The sequence below is a fragment of the Simochromis diagramma genome, unplaced genomic scaffold (genome assembly GCF_900408965.1).
Source record: "Simochromis diagramma unplaced genomic scaffold, fSimDia1.1 OVJJ01000205.1, whole genome shotgun sequence".
Taxonomy (NCBI): domain Eukaryota; kingdom Metazoa; phylum Chordata; class Actinopteri; order Cichliformes; family Cichlidae; genus Simochromis; species Simochromis diagramma.
In genome coordinates, this window is record NW_024386782.1 from 8,477,664 (window position 1) to 8,494,364 (window position 16,701).

The window sequence follows — 16,701 nt, forward strand, 5'->3', positions numbered from 1 at the left end:
GTGCTTGTCTAAAATGCAAACTACAAACATGTAGACAGACTTGCACAGCTGAAATAATTTCATTTTTACTGTAGCACTCCATAACAGTCCAAAAGCATTAGTCAGCACTTGAACACATCTAAACCAACAAGATTTTCAGCTGATCAGAGACGTGCACAAACAAAGGACTTCAGTCAGATTACCATCCTCCAACCTGTGCTACAAATGCATTCTTTAGGGAGAGCAGAAAACATCTTACCCATCTCTGTGATATCGCAGTCTGTAAGTAGCAACAGAGCGAGTGGATGGACTGCAGAAGAGTCTCTGATGAAAACATTCCCGTTGGACTTGATGGCACTGAAGAAGGTCAACCACCGACTAGGGAGGTCTTCTTTCCCACTACAATATAAAATGAGAACAAACTTTACATGCACATCAAGTCTGTTTGTGATGCAACTCAATATTTAGGGCATGCTCTGACCGGTTCACTGAGGAGCGGTGAAGCAGCACTGGCCCACTGAGTGTTCGCAAAGAAATGCTGTTGGGACGAAAGCGTCCTCCTTTAGTCACAACACCTTTCTTCACCTAAAAACAAAAGAACAAAACAAACCAGGTCTAATTTAAATGCAATGCAATGTCAGATTCAACACAAACACCTATACAGCTTTAACCAAGAAAGGCTCAAGTAGATTTATAGAACCGTTACATCACTGTTACCATACAAATGAGTACGTATCCATTTTAGCCCATACAGAGATAACTATGAGTCCCTGGGGGGATTATAGCAGGATATAGGCAATGAAAGTCAGTCTGGGTAGCTGCCATGTACCTGAATGAGGTTGGGATACAGCCCAGCCAGCAGCACAGCTTTAAGCAGCTCATCCTGGTTGCTGTGCTCATTGTAGAGAGAGGTGTAACGCTGGCAGTCACTGGGATGAGAAACCAGCCCGGCGTCATGCAGATTATCACTGAACTGAGATATAAGACCTGCAATAGGATCAGATGACAGAAATATTTGAATTTAGCAAAAAACAGAAGGGCAGGGATTTTTAACTTCCAAAAGTGGACTGAGACAGGGTGTAAAAGACTGACCGTTTATAAAACGAAGGCTGGCCTTGGACAGGGTGTGTCTCTCCAGAAAGTCATCCCTGTCCTCTCGGTTGCCGTCCTGCTGAACTTTCCTCCAGCCCAGAACAGCTCTACTGACCACCAGATAGTCACTGTAGCTTGAGCCACTCAGAGCCTCTTTGGCCTGGACAAACAGAAAGCAGACGACTCAGTAACAGCTTAGCAAACAAAAATATGGCAAAATGTATTATGGTGAAGACATCTCACCTTGTTGACTAGTGCTCTGTTCTGCAAGCTGTTGTGGAAAGGGTCTCTAGTGAGACAGGCAGCTACAGACAACATAGGCAGAACACATCTAAACATGCTACTCAGGACTAATATTTTGCCCAGCCGTGGGTCACATGACATGCAGGCGACACGATCCCCTAATGGAGTCAGTGTTTCGGTCCTGTCCAGGACTCCTGCAAAACAAAAGTGCATCAAAATGACAAGTAAAGACAAGTAAAGATGAGCAAAGACGAGTAAAGACGCGCTTACCTATATCTTGTAGATTACGGACAGCGTCTCTCACTGACTCTAGCTCTGGGCTGTCCAATACTTGGGATAAGAAATCTACAGCCTACAAGCACCAAAAATGATAAGCCATTAATAAATATAAAATAGAAGAAAAATGTAAATACAGATACAAGAAAGAACAGGGAAAAAATTATTCCTGTACCTTTGAGTTTGGACTGTGGATTTTAGCCTGCACTACTAAACTCTCAAGTGGGATGCGCAGGATTTCAGGGATGGGAAAGGGAGGCATGGATTCCAGCTGTTTTCTTGAGAAAAGGTGGTAGGACTGTCCCGGCTGACACCGGCCTGCTCTCCCTTTTCTTTGTGTAACATTTGAACGGGAAATCCAAACTGTATCCAGACAGGACACCTGGGGCGAAATAAATAAATAAAGAGATTACTTTTGCTGACATTTTCCTGGAATAAAATCAAATGTCAATACTAACCTTAGTCCTTGGGTCATAATTCTGTTCTTTGTGAGTTCCTGCATCCACCACGTGAACAATGTCATCTATTGTAACTGAGGTCTCAGCAATGTTTGTGGCCAGGACAATCTTTCTTTGTCCCACTTGGGGGCGCTGGAACACAGCCTGCTGGTCAGCCACTGATAAACTTGAGTGCACTAAAAGAAAAGCAGAACCAATTATAAACCGGTTATAGGTGGGGAACCTTTTTCCAGAGGCCAAAAAGCAGGCCTCTGGAAATCCATCTCCTTACTTACAGGGCAGGATCATCTGGGAGCCAGAGGAGAAGCGCGGTTTTTCCTCAAGCTTCTCTTGAACAGCTTTTATGTCCTGCCATCCCGGGAGGAAACACAGCACTGCACCTGAAGAACGAGGGGAGAGGAGTTGTTGTAAAATATGACTCTGCCCAAAATTTCAAACACTATTATTTAAAGTGAATTAACAGCTTGGTAAAATAGGCACCTGGTTCTCCACATCTGTCAATGTGTTCGATGACATCAGCGACTAAATCGAGATCCGATGTGGCATCGTTCTAAACAAGAAGAAGATGCAGAGCAACTCATCAGTTTGGGAAAAAAAAGAAAATGTGTGAAAAACAAAAATGTGGCAGATGTGAGTTCCACCTCTTTGTCCGTCTTCGCCCTTTCTGGGACTTGAGACCGACGCCCCATCTCTTTTAGTACATCTTCCAGGTACTTTTCTCGTACTGGGTGCATGAACCCTGGCACCTTTACAATCGGGCAGCCGCCAAAGTACTGAGCCAGCCTCTGGTTGTCCCCAGTGGCACTCATGAGAACGACCCTCAGGTCAGGGTTCTCATTCAGGCTTGTGCGCAGCAGAGCCAGCAGCAGGTCTGTGTTTATGTCTCTCTCGTGGACCTCGTCAACCACCACGTGGCTGATTCCCTTCAGGGTTGGGTTTGACTGCAGCTTCCTCAGCAGGACGCCCACTGTGAGGAAGAGCAACGCTCCTCCACTGTGCTCTGGGAGTCGGCTCTCGAGTCTCACCTACAGGAGAAAGATAATACAAATATTATGCATTACTATGGAAAAGATTAACTCAACCCTTCATATCCTTGCGACGCTACCAGCCATAATTCAAGGGTTCAGTTACAAAACCAATGTGGTAGAATGAGAAAACTGCCAGTTTATTTTATTCTACTTTTTACTCTTTATGTCAGAAAATAGTTAAAAACAATAGACATAAGGAAGGCCCTCAAAAATTAGAACTTTAATATAAATCTGTAGTCATTGCATGAGCTGCAACGCTCAAGTTTTCTAGAGAGAGGTGCAGGCAGATCAAACATTTTACTGTAATCTAGATAGCTTCATAAAATCAAAAATAACAAAAACACCTATGACATAATTTTATGTCCCAGTGATGACTGAAATTAAAGTTAGAGCACTTTGTTGTGGGAGCCCAAAAACAGCTTTGTCGAGAGGAATTTCAAATACGTTTATTGAATAAAAAGTTTTAAAAGCTTAATTTTTAAAGCACAAGACAAAGTTTTGAAGTTGTGCAAATACATTTCTCTTATTAGAGAAATCAAAACAAATCGTTTTGTGTTCAAGTAAGATATTGTATAATCTATGCGGCTGTCCTAACCTGATATCCTACAGACTGTTTCAGAGCTGGACCCATCTCCTGAGCAACACGGTGGGCCACCGACACAGCACTGATCCGGCGAGGCTGGGTTACCAAGATGTTGCACTCAGCCCCGCTGCCCCCTCTCACGCGATCCTCCAGCAGAAAACGAGGGACCCGAGTTGTCTTGCCACATCCCGTTTCTCCAGCAATCACAACTACCCTGGAGGCCTGCACAGCTGAGATCACACGCTGACGGTGGGCGTCGACCGGGAGCTCAAGGCTCAGTTCGGGGTTCGCTCTGTTCCATCTCTCCTGCAGGTGGATGCTGAGCTGCTGAGCCTCAGATTCAGAAAGAGGCCTGTACGGCCTGCCTGTGATGGCATCTGTTATAAAATCCTCCTCTTCCTCATCATTCCGGTTTATTGTCTGCTGTTCTTTTGCCTCTTCCTCTTCCCATAGTTTCTGTACCTCTGTTGTCACTGGGTACTGTTAGAAAAATGCGCAAACTCAGAAACTTACATTTTTGTCAAAACTCAGTCAAACACCACTAATCCTCCTTGTACCAAGACTCACCTGGGTGAGGTACTCTCTCACGCTTTGCTCCAGATATTTTGGAATCTCCAATGGAAGTGGGCGCCTCTCCCTCTCTCCAGCCTCCCTCACCTTTTCTCGATGATACTTGGCATGTGTCAGTGGGTTGTTGTCCTTATCCAGCAGCTCCAATTCCTGTAACCAGCAGGTGAGATGCATATATTAAGTACAATCTTGACTTGTTAAGATACAGTAGTTCTCGACAAATACTCACCTTTAGCTTCATGCAGGCAAGTGCAGCAGCTCCCGCCTCTGCTGCCGCCCGGCTGCCTGCTTTGGCTGTGAATGTCATCTCCTCGGGCCAGAGCAGAGTCAGTTCACACTTCTTTAGCTTCCCTCCTGTTGTTCTGAACTGCAGTAGCTCCTGCAGTAATAAGTCACATAGTAGCTTACAATGCACATTGAGTTTAAAGAGGATAGATTGTTACCGCCCAAAACAAAGTGAACTACAAACCCAGATATTGTTGGACGATGTGGCCACCTGGATAACCCTATTCAACAGAGATTTAGGTTGTGGAAACAAGGAAAGAGCTTCTGACACATTGGAGTCATCCTCTTTAGCAGGTGCCCGGTCATTTGCTCTGCCTCTGTAGATATCACCTGTCCAGGAATTATCCTCATTATCATGAAGAGGTGTATGCAGCCCTCCTCTCCCTCGGCCAGCTCTCCTCCTGGGGAGCTGGTTGTTTGGCCCTATCACACCCATTTCCTGTAAACAAACACAATCAAAGAACGGTGAGAGGGGAGAAAGAGACATATCGTATACTGCAAACTCACATGCTGGTTTTCAGCTTACTCTGAGCTTCTGACAAGCGGCAGCTGCTGCAAATTGCTCTGCCTCGCTCTTCTTTGAGCCGTAACCCTCCTCTTCTATCTTGCAGGGCCACTGCAGCGTGACAGTGGCCTTCTACAGAGGAGCCCCAACAGAAAGCTTAACACCATCAACGGATTTTGTCACATGTACAGTGAAAGCAATAATGCTGTCTCGCTCTGACTTTAGCGCTGACCTTAACACCAGCATGTTCCATGCAACTGTACTGGATGAGCTGAGAGAGGTCGCTGACTCCCAGTGACCGTGAGATGGTGTTGTGCAGGAGGCTTTTAGGATCTGGAAACTCCTTCAGGAGGTGGCGTCTGCTATCGACTAAATAGTAAATATAATAAAAATTGTAAAAGGTGACTGTCGGCAGTGGATACATGGGAGTCCAAATATGAGACAAAAGAAGCAAGACTGCGAAATACAAGCACAAACCATAACCTTTTAAATGACGTGCCCTTGAGTTTTTAGCGCCGCTGCTGCCGAGCTGTCACCCGTTAGCTAACCGGCATCTTCACTCACCTCGTTTACTCTGGAAATAAGATGTCGCATTCATCTGAAAGCTTGGAGATTTGGTCCCATACCACCGCATTTCTTTACTCAAGCCAGACGCTGTTTTACAGCCACTGTGAACGCATTTGCCAATGTTGCATAGCGCTCTCAAACGCACGAGTAAAACACCGGGTAGCGCCATCTTTAAACTAAAGTTTCTTCTTCGGCTCCTCTACAAGCTGTTTTCATGAAACGCCCTCTTGTGGCAGGGAGTATAACTGCATCTTTTAGAGCGCCTCGTAAAAACATGAGCAGATCAGAATCAGAAAAACTTTATTAATCCCAGAGGGAAATTGAGTTGTCATAGCAGCAGATATACAACAAACATCAAGCACTCATACAAAATGAGTGTAGAAATGGCGATATTAATAAATAAACATTAAGACATATAGATAAATATAGAGATATAGGTATAAATCTAAATCTAAATATACATATAAATATAATAGGACAAGTATGTGTGAAAATATATGTTGTGGTGCACAAAAGTGACCCACGGGGATAAATTAAAGAGTCTGATAGCAACAGGAAGGAACAACCTCCTGTAACGTTCCCTCAGATAGCAAAGTTGAAGGAACCCATTACTGAAACTGCTCTTCAGATTGTCCAGTGTGTTATGGAGGCGTGGGAGTCATTGTCCATGATTGCCAGCAGTCTTGCCAGCATTCTGTCACTGTTCACCTCCTCCAGGGTGGCGAGCTTCATGCCAAAAACAGACTCTGCCTTCCAGATGAGTTTGTACAGTCTGTTTGTGTCCTTTGCTTTGATGCCTGGACTCCAGCTTGCTACAGCAAAGAAGACGGTTCTTGCAAAAGCAGACTGATAAAACATATAGAGCATCTTGCTGCTAACACTGAAGGATCTGAGCCTTCGTAGAAGTAAAGCTCAGACCCTTCTTACAAAATTGTGATTTCTGATCCAAATCTCAAAGTTTTCCTTTACTTTCAGGTTTCTTTGCGGTCCTTCTAACCCACTTGTGGAGGGACAATAATTGCACCTAACTGGGTCTTGACAGCAGCACACTGCATCACACGAGAGCGAATTTGTTCTTGGTGTTTTCATGGCCAGATCACATATAAGCAGCCGTTTTGAATACTAAAAAAAGTGTCATAAACATGAACTGAAACCCTTTTTCGTTTCAATTCCAGTTTCTACACATACAGGGTGGTTCTTGCTGAGCATGACATGAACAAAGAGGAGGGACCTGAATAGTTCATTATCATTGAAAAATTCATACACCCCAAATGGAACTGTGTGTCGTGTGGATATGGTGTTGCTTTCTACTCTTTAACTTGTAGGAAAACAATGACACAGTCTATTTTTTTCCTCATCCTTGTTCACAGGAATGAAATTGCCCTACTAAAACTGGAGAAGAGAACCACTATCAGGGATGAGGTTCAGCTGGCTTGCCTGCCACAACATGATGCTACTCTCACCCACAACCAGCCCTGCTACATCACAGGGTGGGGTCGTCTCTACAGTAAGGCCCACTGCTATTGTCAAGTGTGGCACATCTTTGTTAAATTCTAAATACTCAGTTATTATGCATTCGATTTGATTGGTGTTGTGATCTTTAGCCCCCTGCTACACCACAGCAGGTGGTGGATCACAGCGTCTGCAGTTAAAGTGACTGGTGGGGTGGTTCAGTAAAGACAACAATAGTCTGTGCAGGAGGTGAAAGCAAGTCAGCATGCCATGTGAAAAACAACAACAGAACTTTGTTATATTTTTGCAAAATAAACTGTTCAGTGTATGTGTTACGGTTCAGGGTGACTCTGGAGGCCAGTAGTGGTTTTAACCTTTGAACTCCCCCATGGATGCCATTTTTGCCTGGCCTCTTTCTTATTATTGAATCATGAACTCTGACCTTAATTGAAGCCTGCTGTTTTTTTAGATGTTGTCCTGCGTTCATTTGTGATCTGGATGAGGCGCTGATGTATTCTTGGGAGTAATTTTGGTAGGCTGTCTACTCTCTGGAGTCCCAAAGCCTTAGATGTGACGTAACCTTTATAGACAGATAGATGTCATCCACTTGTATCAATCTGGAAACTTAACAACAGTTTCTCATTTGTTCTCGAGTTTCTTTAGATCGTGGCATGATCTTTAAGCATACTTCACTTTGTTATACAGGTTCTGTTAAAGTGATCTTTTTGATTCAACAGGCCTGGCAGTAATCAGGTCAGTGTGTGGTTAGTGAAATTGAACTCTGTTTTCTAAGTTAATTCATAATTTAACAAGTGGGCCATTTACCTTTTCACACAGGGCCAGGTAGGGTTGTATAGCTTTATTCCCTTAAATAAATTATTTAAAAACTGCATTCTGTATTTACCTGGGTTATCTTTATCTGACATTAAATTTTGTTTTATCTGGAATATTTCATATTCATATTTCATATGTGAAAAAGAACAAATCAGGAAGTCGATGACAGGAATCTGTTTCACTGCCCTGTGAAGAAAATTCTCTCTGAGACAGGTACAAACTCTGGTGATGTTTCTTTGCAGACAACGGCCCAAAACTGATTTAGACTTCATAACATGTGAAGAAACTGAACATTAAAGTGTATAAAGAAATGTTTGTATTATGTCTGACTTGCATTTCCTTTAAGTATCTACACATTATAAGAAACATGCAGGATTGAACAGATAAGGAAACGCATTTATTCATTTTAAACAATATATACATGTTTTACAAAGATAAATCCAAACATGGACAGTTTTAAAAAGTCTGAATTAGCATTATGAAAATACAAAGGTGAGTTGGGTGTATTTAGTTACTGTGTCATTGATCTATTTGTATAACTACAAAGCAAATGTAAAAACTATAACATGAGAAATGACCGTTTATAGAATGAGTGCAGTTTTTTATTATTTTTTCTCTAACCTTTGTAATTAACAAGTTTGTGACACAAGCAAAAAATCTCAACTGCCAGCGTAAATACACAGCTTATATAATAAGCCTTAACTGGTCCTTGTAGCAGCCTCAGTTTTAAAGAACGTGACAGCAGTGGTTTTCAAACTGTGGTTCAGTGTGTCAGTACAGCAGGGTAGCTGGACAACTACAGAATAATATGCAGTGAAGCAGAGCTGAGTGGATATAATTTATGTGGAGAAAATAAGTTTGCTGTGTTTACTTTTGTGTTTTTTGTTTTTACAAAAGTACTCATGAGTCTGAGGGCTTCCAGGTGAAGAAGTTGATTCCTTGCAGCTCCTCAGGTAAGTACTCCTGCTCTACGGGGTTGCTGAAGGCTGGGTTGTATTTGTAGCCTTTCGAGTATCCCAGCTGTTTCATAAGCCTGGTTGGGGCATTGCGGAGGTGCAAGGGGACGGGAGGCAGGGGACCTTTGTGGCTTCTCAAACAGGTCTTCACATTATCATAGGCCTTGTAGATCGAAACAGACTTGGGTGCTCGTGCCAGATAGACCACACACTGAGCGAGGATCACCTGTTGATCAGCAGATGAAACAAAAGGAAGAAAACTGAGGTGAAGACAACTTTAGGGTTGACAAGACATGTGACTTCCAGTCACTGATTGGTCCACTGAGCTTACCTCACATTCAGGCATCCCAATGAAATGACAGGCTTGGAAGGCAGAAACAGCCTGAGTAAGAGCGGCGGGATCTGCCATACCTGAAAGACAAGAAGGATGCAACGCTGCAGAATAAGAAGCACTTTTTAAAAAAACATTATGACTACTTTGTCAAGCTTCCTCTCTCTCTGTCATTTCAGTCCAGTCAGTAGTTTCTGAACTATTTCCGCAGGCAGCGATTTATAGAAGCGTTCCTGAGCTCGTGCTGTGGTTTCCATGACAACGTCGTGCCCGTTTTTAATGCAGCATCACGGGAATCTGATGTTGATTTTCAGCCTTCTCCATTATGCACAGTGATTTCTTCAATCATCAATCTTTTGATAATGTTATGTACTATAGATGATGAGATATTTAAAGTCTTTATGTTACATTGAGGAAAATTATTCTGAGTTCTTTTTTTTTAAACAATTTGTAGATGCAGTTTTTGGCAGATTGCTGAACCTCTGCGCTTTACTTCTGAGAAACTCTCTGCTTCTCTAAGATGCTTTTTTATATCTAATCTTGTTGCTGTAATATTACCAATTACACTAATTAGTTGCAACATGTTCCTCCAGCTGTTTCTTTGTAGTACCTCTTACTTTTCCAGCCTTTTGTTGCCATGTCCCAACTTTTCTGAGACATATTGCTGCCACCAAATTCAAAATTGCCTTATTTTGTCTTAAAATTGTACAATAAAAAAGTATAAATAGCTCTACTGACATAATAAAGCCAGATGTGGTTAGGATTGTAGAGAAGAAAAACTGGAAAAAAGTGTAAGAAGCCTTTAACTTAGGGATGAACTGATAATGTTTAAAAAAAATCATTGGGCTGATAGCAGTGCCTGTATCTTTTTTTTTTTCTGTGTGTATTTTGATTTTCTTGCTATTTATTAACCCCTTTGTGCCAGGGGAAAAAAAAAAGGTCAATACACACCGGATGATTGCAGCTGGAAAATTCTAAAAAAAAAAAAAAAAATATATATATATATATATATATATATATATATATATATATATATATATAAAAAAATGTGGAGGTGACATAATGCGACAATTAAATTCACCTACCCACATCTTCACTGGCAAAGCGGACCAATCTGCGAGCCACGTAGAGCGGATCCTCGCCACCCTCAAGCATACGGCCCAGCCAGTATAGAGACGCATTCTCATGGGAGCCTCTCATAGACTTATGTAACGCTGATATGCAGTTGTAATGCTCTTCACCTTTAAGTAAAACACACACACACACACCCAAATGAAATGTTTCTAACAGATAAGAAGATTTTTCTTCAGGTGGCATTCCATCAGCAATTTTCAAACTAAGAGATTGAAGGTCATTACATACTGAAAAAAATGACCTTATCTAAAAAAAACAAGGACTGATCAGGCAAAAATAGATGAATACCGTCTCCATTAAAGTCATTAGTCAAGCTGAATGATGGCTTCATCTCCCAGTGAAGCAGGGAACAGTAAATCTCCATCTTTTGGGACAGCTGCGTGTTGTGTAACAGGACAGTGTGGAGGACTAATGAGTCTGAGGAGTTCTGTGCATGATGAGCAAAGGTGATAAGAACAGCTAAAACTACAGCAGACTAAAAAAAAGCACTGATTATAGGTAAACGCGGGCCTTATAAGTTATTGTAATGAGCAAAAACATTAAAATATCAGTTAGCTATGAATGCAATAAAAAAAAAAGTCTCAAAGCGCTTTGTTTTATGAATCTGGTATGAATGAATAGCACACGCTGCTCTGACGCTCAGCTAAAATACCTGCACTGCACTCACAAGAAACACACAGCACACTTAAATACCTAGCAGGGGCGAAGAAACGCAAGAAATAAGGTTCGTCCCCGTTATATAACGGTGATCAAAGACACTGGGGCGTAATATGATAGAGCTGTTAAGCTCAAAGCATGAAAGTACTCATGACGAGTGCTATAAATGACGCTGCCGAGAGGAATTTAAAAGATGTGGATTTGTAAAGTATGGAGCGATTTGTGCTGCCCACATCCTTAAAGACAAAGCCTCTTCTTTTATTGAAACAACCGTTATCCCAGGACCTCTGGTGACGTTTTCCAGCAAAACAGAAGTAAAAAATTAACAGTTTCAATAAGAAATTAGAGGCAAGAGGCCGGTAATTTCTGCCTCTTGGTCCCACCTGCAAAAACATTTTCCACATAAACAGGATTCCATGTAAGAGTATCGGAAATACAATTGAAAACAGAGGGTGAGGACGATGCAAGCATGGGTCACAGTGTTATGAGCTGGAATATTTATTCAGGCCTAGTTGCACATAGTGACACCCAAAAGACCAGCTTTGATAAAAGGAACTTAAAAGAAAGGAGCGTCGATGCTAAAATGACAATGTGAGTACATCTGCGCTTACCAGCTTTATCATAGAGAATGTGGGACCTTTGGAGACCTTCTTTGACATGCTCTTCTGTCACTAGTATCTCTTGAGGAGAATCGTCGGGTGCTAAGAGGTTTGTTTTGGACATCTGAGCCTGAACAGCCAGCTGGAGACTATTGAGCCCGACTCTTGCGTCGCCATCACAAAGGTAGGCCATGGTGTCCAGGGCTTTTTGCTGAATGTAAATCTTTGGTCTAAAAACATTAAAAATATACACTGTATCAGTGCCTCTACTGTTTAATATGGAATAAAATTGAAAAAATAGAAAACAGATAATGCTTAAATGCCTTTCATCATGAATATTCTCAGTCTTATGCTATTCTGTTTTAACCAGCGCTCATCTCAAAAACATCTTGATATAAGTCACTCTGACTGGCAGCAAAATGATTTCATCAGTTTTGTCAAAATGTTGTTTTTTATTTTCCCCCATAAAAAAATAATTAACTAAAACGATGGATTTGTGTAATCTACCTTAAACAGATAGTAGATTATATGCAATCATCGGCTGGCAGCTAACAGGTGATTATAGCTCGTGCTGAACCTCATCTGTCAAACTATCAAACAAAACCAAAGCTGAGACTATTGCTGTGGCTCCATCTTCCGATACCCACTATGTGAGGATTATAAAGATAGTGAGGTTTTTGGTCACGTGTCACACTACAGTCGAGGAGCTTGTGGGAACCTACCTGTGTCCATCTGTTTGGTCTTCATCTTTGGGGTTTGTCGAATCTTGTCCCTGGATTCTGATCCCAAGTGTGGCCACAGCTCTGTTCAGGATCGAGCCCATCGCCTCCACAGACAGCTTCTCCAGAACCAGCACCTTGCACCTGCTCAGTAGGGCAGCATTCACCTGGAAGGATGGATTCTCAGTGGTCGCTCCAATCAAAGTGACTGTGCCACACTCCACATGTGGAAGGAAGGTGTCCTACCAATGAATTAGGAGACAAAATGTAAATAAATCGTTTCTACTTATTATTATTATCAGTCGAAACCCCAAAAATGTATGTTTCCAATAGATCAAAGACATGAGCTGGAGAACTCGTGCTGTTTTTGAAGGGATAAAGATGGTCCCGTAAGCTGTTTATACATACATATACACTCGTGCTGATATACAATCTTATTAGCAGGGGGAAGAACATAAAAAAAAAGTCTCCAACAAGCAGAGTACAACTTTCTGCTCTAAAATACCTCCTCACCTGTTGGGATTTATTGAAGCGGTGAATTTCATCGATGAACAGGATGGTCTTCCTCTTGCACAGTCGGAGCTCGTTTTGCGCTTGCTTTATCACTTCTCTGACCTCATTGGTGGAAGTACTGGTGGCGGACAGAGTTACAAAGCGAGCCGTCCCCTTCTTCTTACTGGTGCTGGCAATGATGTGGGCTAGAGTGGTCTGAAATACAGCGAGCCACATGGAGAGTAATTTAACGTAAACTCACAGGCAGAACATGTAATGCAGCTTTCATCGAGAAGTTTCTGTGATGTGTAATCAAGTTAAATGAGCTGATTTTGTGACTCGTCTATTCAATGAGGAAACCTGACTGCGGCAAAGCAGTCGACAGGAGGGTCAAAGAAGAGATAAGGTGTCAGTTAAAGCATGCCGACAAAGTCTGGGAATGGCTAGTGACTGCTCAATGAGCCACGCTGGCAGCTCAACATGCCTAAGGAGTCATTAACAAGCTGTACCACCAACCGAGCAGCCACAGACGCCATCATTCACTCTTTCAACACGACATAAAAGTTCTACTTGAATACAACAAAGAGTACCACAGCTGAAAATTCACTTAAATCCACCGTATTGGATATTCAGCATTAATCTAGACAATAATTATTTAAAAACATACAAGAAAAAAGGTGCAAAATGGACAAGCCCCAAGTTTCATGCCAAAACTGAGACTGTAATTATTAGAATATAAGAAATTTACATTCGAAGAATTAATCACAATAATTTTTAACATTTTTTTTCTCTTACCCACAATAATTTCAGCAATTTGTGGATTATTAATTCAACAGAAAATTGCCATATTACTAAAAGAAAACTGATGAAAGCTTCTTAAATTAAAATATTTTTTGTGTGAAAAATCAGTGTAGAGCTTTAAGAATCACTGAATAGATGAGACTTTATAAGTTATATTTAAAAAAAAAAAAAACACCTTTAAAGCACTATATGGATGAGGTAGAGTGTTAAATATTTATATGGTTATACTGTACATTAACATTTGATAATTTTATATAATGACATTTTTTAAAGTACAAGTTTTTGTTCAATATCCCTGATTTTCTTTTCTTTTCTTTTTTTTTTTTTTTTAGAAATTAGAACTCAGTCGGTTCAAGCATCTTCAATTCTGAGTACTAGTTGCCGAGAGCAGATGATGACTTATTGTTCGGGATATCATTAATGACAAATTAAAGGAAAACTTTAATGAATGATGCGACACGTCTGACTTTAGTCATCTCGGTTGGTGTTTGGAGAGCGTGGCATAGGACAAGGACAAAACAGCACAGCACGTGATTCACTTAATTTTGAAACTCATCGCCTCCTTTACAATAAGACATAAAAAGTGATCATGCAGAAATACTTTGCATTGATTTATAGTGACCTTTGGAATTGACCCAATAATACCGCCCGGTTATCATCTTAGGGGTGAAGGATACAGGCTTTTCCTTTAATTTGTCCCCCACAAATAAAGTGAGGGGAGCTGAATCAGTGGCAATAAGGTGTTTTAACCATCACATATCAAACGGCAGGAAAATACTAAGCAAAGCTGGGGAGAGATGCAGCATCATACTGGGTCACCTCCACACCTTTCCGCATCCCGGGGGTCCCCAGAGGATCAGCGACGGTATTTCCTGGGAGTCAAGAAGTGGCCGGAAGAGACTTTGCTCTCCTACAACTTTATTTTGCCCAAAGTATTCCTCCAGTGTTTCTGGTCTCAGCACCTCCGCCAGAGGTTTGTCTACTGCAAGCAACGTCCGCGGTGACAGACGTTTCGCCGTTTTCAAGCCCTGCCCGCTGGATGCAGGCGCGGGCTGCTGACTCCTCAAAGTCTCTGTACCTGCCGCTCCAAGATCCGCCTCCTCGTTCAGTAAACGTTTCACCCCCTTGCTGGCAGCACTGCCAGGACTTTGTTTACCGACAAACAAACCGTTCCGTTCAGTCTGGACCGGAGGTTTCGCCCTGTTGCTCTGAAACAGCGAAAACATCCCCGGTGACTGCGCGCTGGCCATGGAGGAGGAGCTGGCTGCAGGTTTGATGACAGCCTCGGGACCAGTGCGGGATTTCTTTACGGGAGGTCCGCTCTCGTCTGCTGTGGACGGGCTGCTGTCGGTAACGCCTTTCAGCAGACATATATCCAGATGTCCGTTGATTGTGGCGGACGTGAAGTCTTTAAAACAAACGGGACATTGCACCGAGTCTGGTGCTGCAGCTGTCTTCTCGTTCGCCATGTTGGTTCCCGCTAAACGTTGGACCTTTGATCACGTGACCAAAACAAGGCGTTGACCTTTTGACGTTTTCATTTTTAATGATTAATTTTTTCTTTTTAACCAGCTGTGGTGTGGTGTGTAGATTTAAAAACATTTTTAATGAACATTTTGCCTTTCTAGACGAGTTTTCGGATTACGTTCCTGTGTGCGTTTACGTGCCGATTAGACAGTCCGTCACCAGGAAAGCACATTGTGTCGATAGGTTTTAAAAAAAAGTCAGAACCCAATTATAAAAAAAATAAATAAAATAAAATTGGGACTTAAAAGGTGAACCACACAGTTTTTTTTTTTAGCTTCTCTATCCCTCTTTATTTCTAATTATTTTTTAATTGTTTTGTAAGAGTTCAGGGTGAAAGGTATCTGTGCCAGGATGTTTGTAAGTAGCTTTATGTCAAAGTAAAAGAACCTCGGTGAAGTTAATCATATAGTCTTGTGGAGCTGTTTGTTTGAAAGTGTGAATTCCTCTGAAAAGTCGGGAGGACCTGTATGCCCTCAGGCATGCAAGTTGTGGCTGTGGTTTTGCAAGACTGTGGGAACAAGCATTTTAAGTTTTCAGCAAGTTTTCGCTATTCAAATAATTCTCTAATAATTTCTCTATTGTAAATTCTGAATGTGCTTTCTTTATTTCCAGTTAAATGTCTTTTAAATGACCAATTTAACTGTTCTTCATCTTTATCTAATTGTTTATATCTATAATGGAGAAAATGTTTATTTAACTGTATCAGTAAAAATACACCACTGCGAAAATTCACAGTTCATAAGTTTAAATGATAAACTTCTAAGATCTCATATTCAGGATCAATGTCTATCAGTATCCTGAAATAACATAATCAGCAACACTTGTTATAATTTTACAAAACATTTGAAATACATTGGGGGGAAAAATGAAACTTAAATCTGACCTCAGTAAATTGAGGAATTCCAGTTGATCAAATATTAAAAATAAAACACAATATTAATAATAGTAATAATATATATATATAAAAAAACAAACCCAAACCAATAACTAATGTGCCTCAACACTTCTCTGTCTTGTCTGTAAGAAGCAATCTTAGACATGCCTCCACCCAGAAGCCAAAAGTGAGCTCAGTGTTGTGTTTGGCAGAATGACTGGTCAAGTCTGAGGAAGTTTCCAGACATGCTGCACATAGCTGTGTAGCTGTGACTGACCACTCTTAGCCAGATAATACATTCTTGGGATTGTGGTTATATATATTCACACACCCATTATATGTCTTTATTGCACAATATACTGAAGATATGGTGCTGAGCTTAAAGCTCTTCAGAGCCACCATGAAGTACTGATTAGAAGTTCATTTGTAGTGTCATTTAATAATTATTATATATGAAACTGATACAGCTGGAATCATTGAGTCTAATCCTTCATGTAATAGTCTTTGTGACATTTGCAGTGGGAATTGCATAGCACAGGCTATTGGTTTACACTGGGTCTGTGTTGACAGCGAGCTGGAAACCCATAACAATTCTCTCACTCTTCAGAGTGCTGTGCTGATTTAATTTAGTTTTTCTTCATTCTGTAAATCTCAGTTTTAAAGTGGAGATCAATGGGACAAAAGTGATATAGAAAATTTAAAAAAGGTCGATTCCTAATACAGCTGGAGTGACTGGACA

General features: G+C 41.4%; 2 protein-coding genes across 3 annotated transcripts in view; both read right to left on the reverse strand.

The window, feature by feature from the left end:
• dhx30 (DEAH (Asp-Glu-Ala-His) box helicase 30) overlaps nucleotides 1–5,785 on the reverse strand; it is a 16,787-nt gene extending 11,002 nt beyond the window's left edge. The window contains exons 1-18 of one of the 2 annotated variants that reach the window (XM_040020957.1): nucleotides 5,584–5,785; nucleotides 5,252–5,388; nucleotides 5,041–5,151; nucleotides 4,699–4,953; nucleotides 4,459–4,608; nucleotides 4,227–4,379; nucleotides 3,672–4,139; nucleotides 2,690–3,073; nucleotides 2,529–2,598; nucleotides 2,324–2,428; nucleotides 2,049–2,224; nucleotides 1,766–1,972; nucleotides 1,585–1,666; nucleotides 1,315–1,508; nucleotides 1,072–1,231; nucleotides 809–966; nucleotides 461–564; nucleotides 239–378 (exon numbers count right to left, since the gene is read on the reverse strand). In XM_040020957.1, the coding sequence (XP_039876891.1) occupies nucleotides 239–378; nucleotides 461–564; nucleotides 809–966; nucleotides 1,072–1,231; nucleotides 1,315–1,508; nucleotides 1,585–1,666; nucleotides 1,766–1,972; nucleotides 2,049–2,224; nucleotides 2,324–2,428; nucleotides 2,529–2,598; nucleotides 2,690–3,073; nucleotides 3,672–4,139; nucleotides 4,227–4,379; nucleotides 4,459–4,608; nucleotides 4,699–4,953; nucleotides 5,041–5,151; nucleotides 5,252–5,388; nucleotides 5,584–5,755 (3,226 nt within the window). In that variant the 5' untranslated portion in view covers nucleotides 5,756–5,785. The remainder of the gene's footprint in view (nucleotides 1–238; nucleotides 379–460; nucleotides 565–808; nucleotides 967–1,071; nucleotides 1,232–1,314; nucleotides 1,509–1,584; nucleotides 1,667–1,765; nucleotides 1,973–2,048; nucleotides 2,225–2,323; nucleotides 2,429–2,528; nucleotides 2,599–2,689; nucleotides 3,074–3,671; nucleotides 4,140–4,226; nucleotides 4,380–4,458; nucleotides 4,609–4,698; nucleotides 4,954–5,040; nucleotides 5,152–5,251; nucleotides 5,389–5,583) is intronic. The other variant, XM_040020963.1, reaches the window with a different exon arrangement.
• Nucleotides 5,786–8,250: 2,465 nt separating this feature from the next.
• On the reverse strand, nucleotides 8,251–15,079 carry wrnip1 (WRN helicase interacting protein 1). Its single transcript, XM_040021155.1, has 7 exons — nucleotides 14,389–15,079; nucleotides 12,782–12,976; nucleotides 12,272–12,510; nucleotides 11,562–11,779; nucleotides 10,245–10,400; nucleotides 9,160–9,239; nucleotides 8,251–9,054 (listed from the first exon to the last, which is right to left on the reverse strand). The coding sequence occupies exons 1-7, from the start codon at nucleotides 15,028–15,030 to the stop codon at nucleotides 8,773–8,775; spliced, it is 1,812 nt and encodes a 603-aa protein (XP_039877089.1). The 5' UTR covers nucleotides 15,031–15,079; the 3' UTR covers nucleotides 8,251–8,772.
• Nucleotides 15,080–16,701: the final 1,622 nt, after the last annotated feature.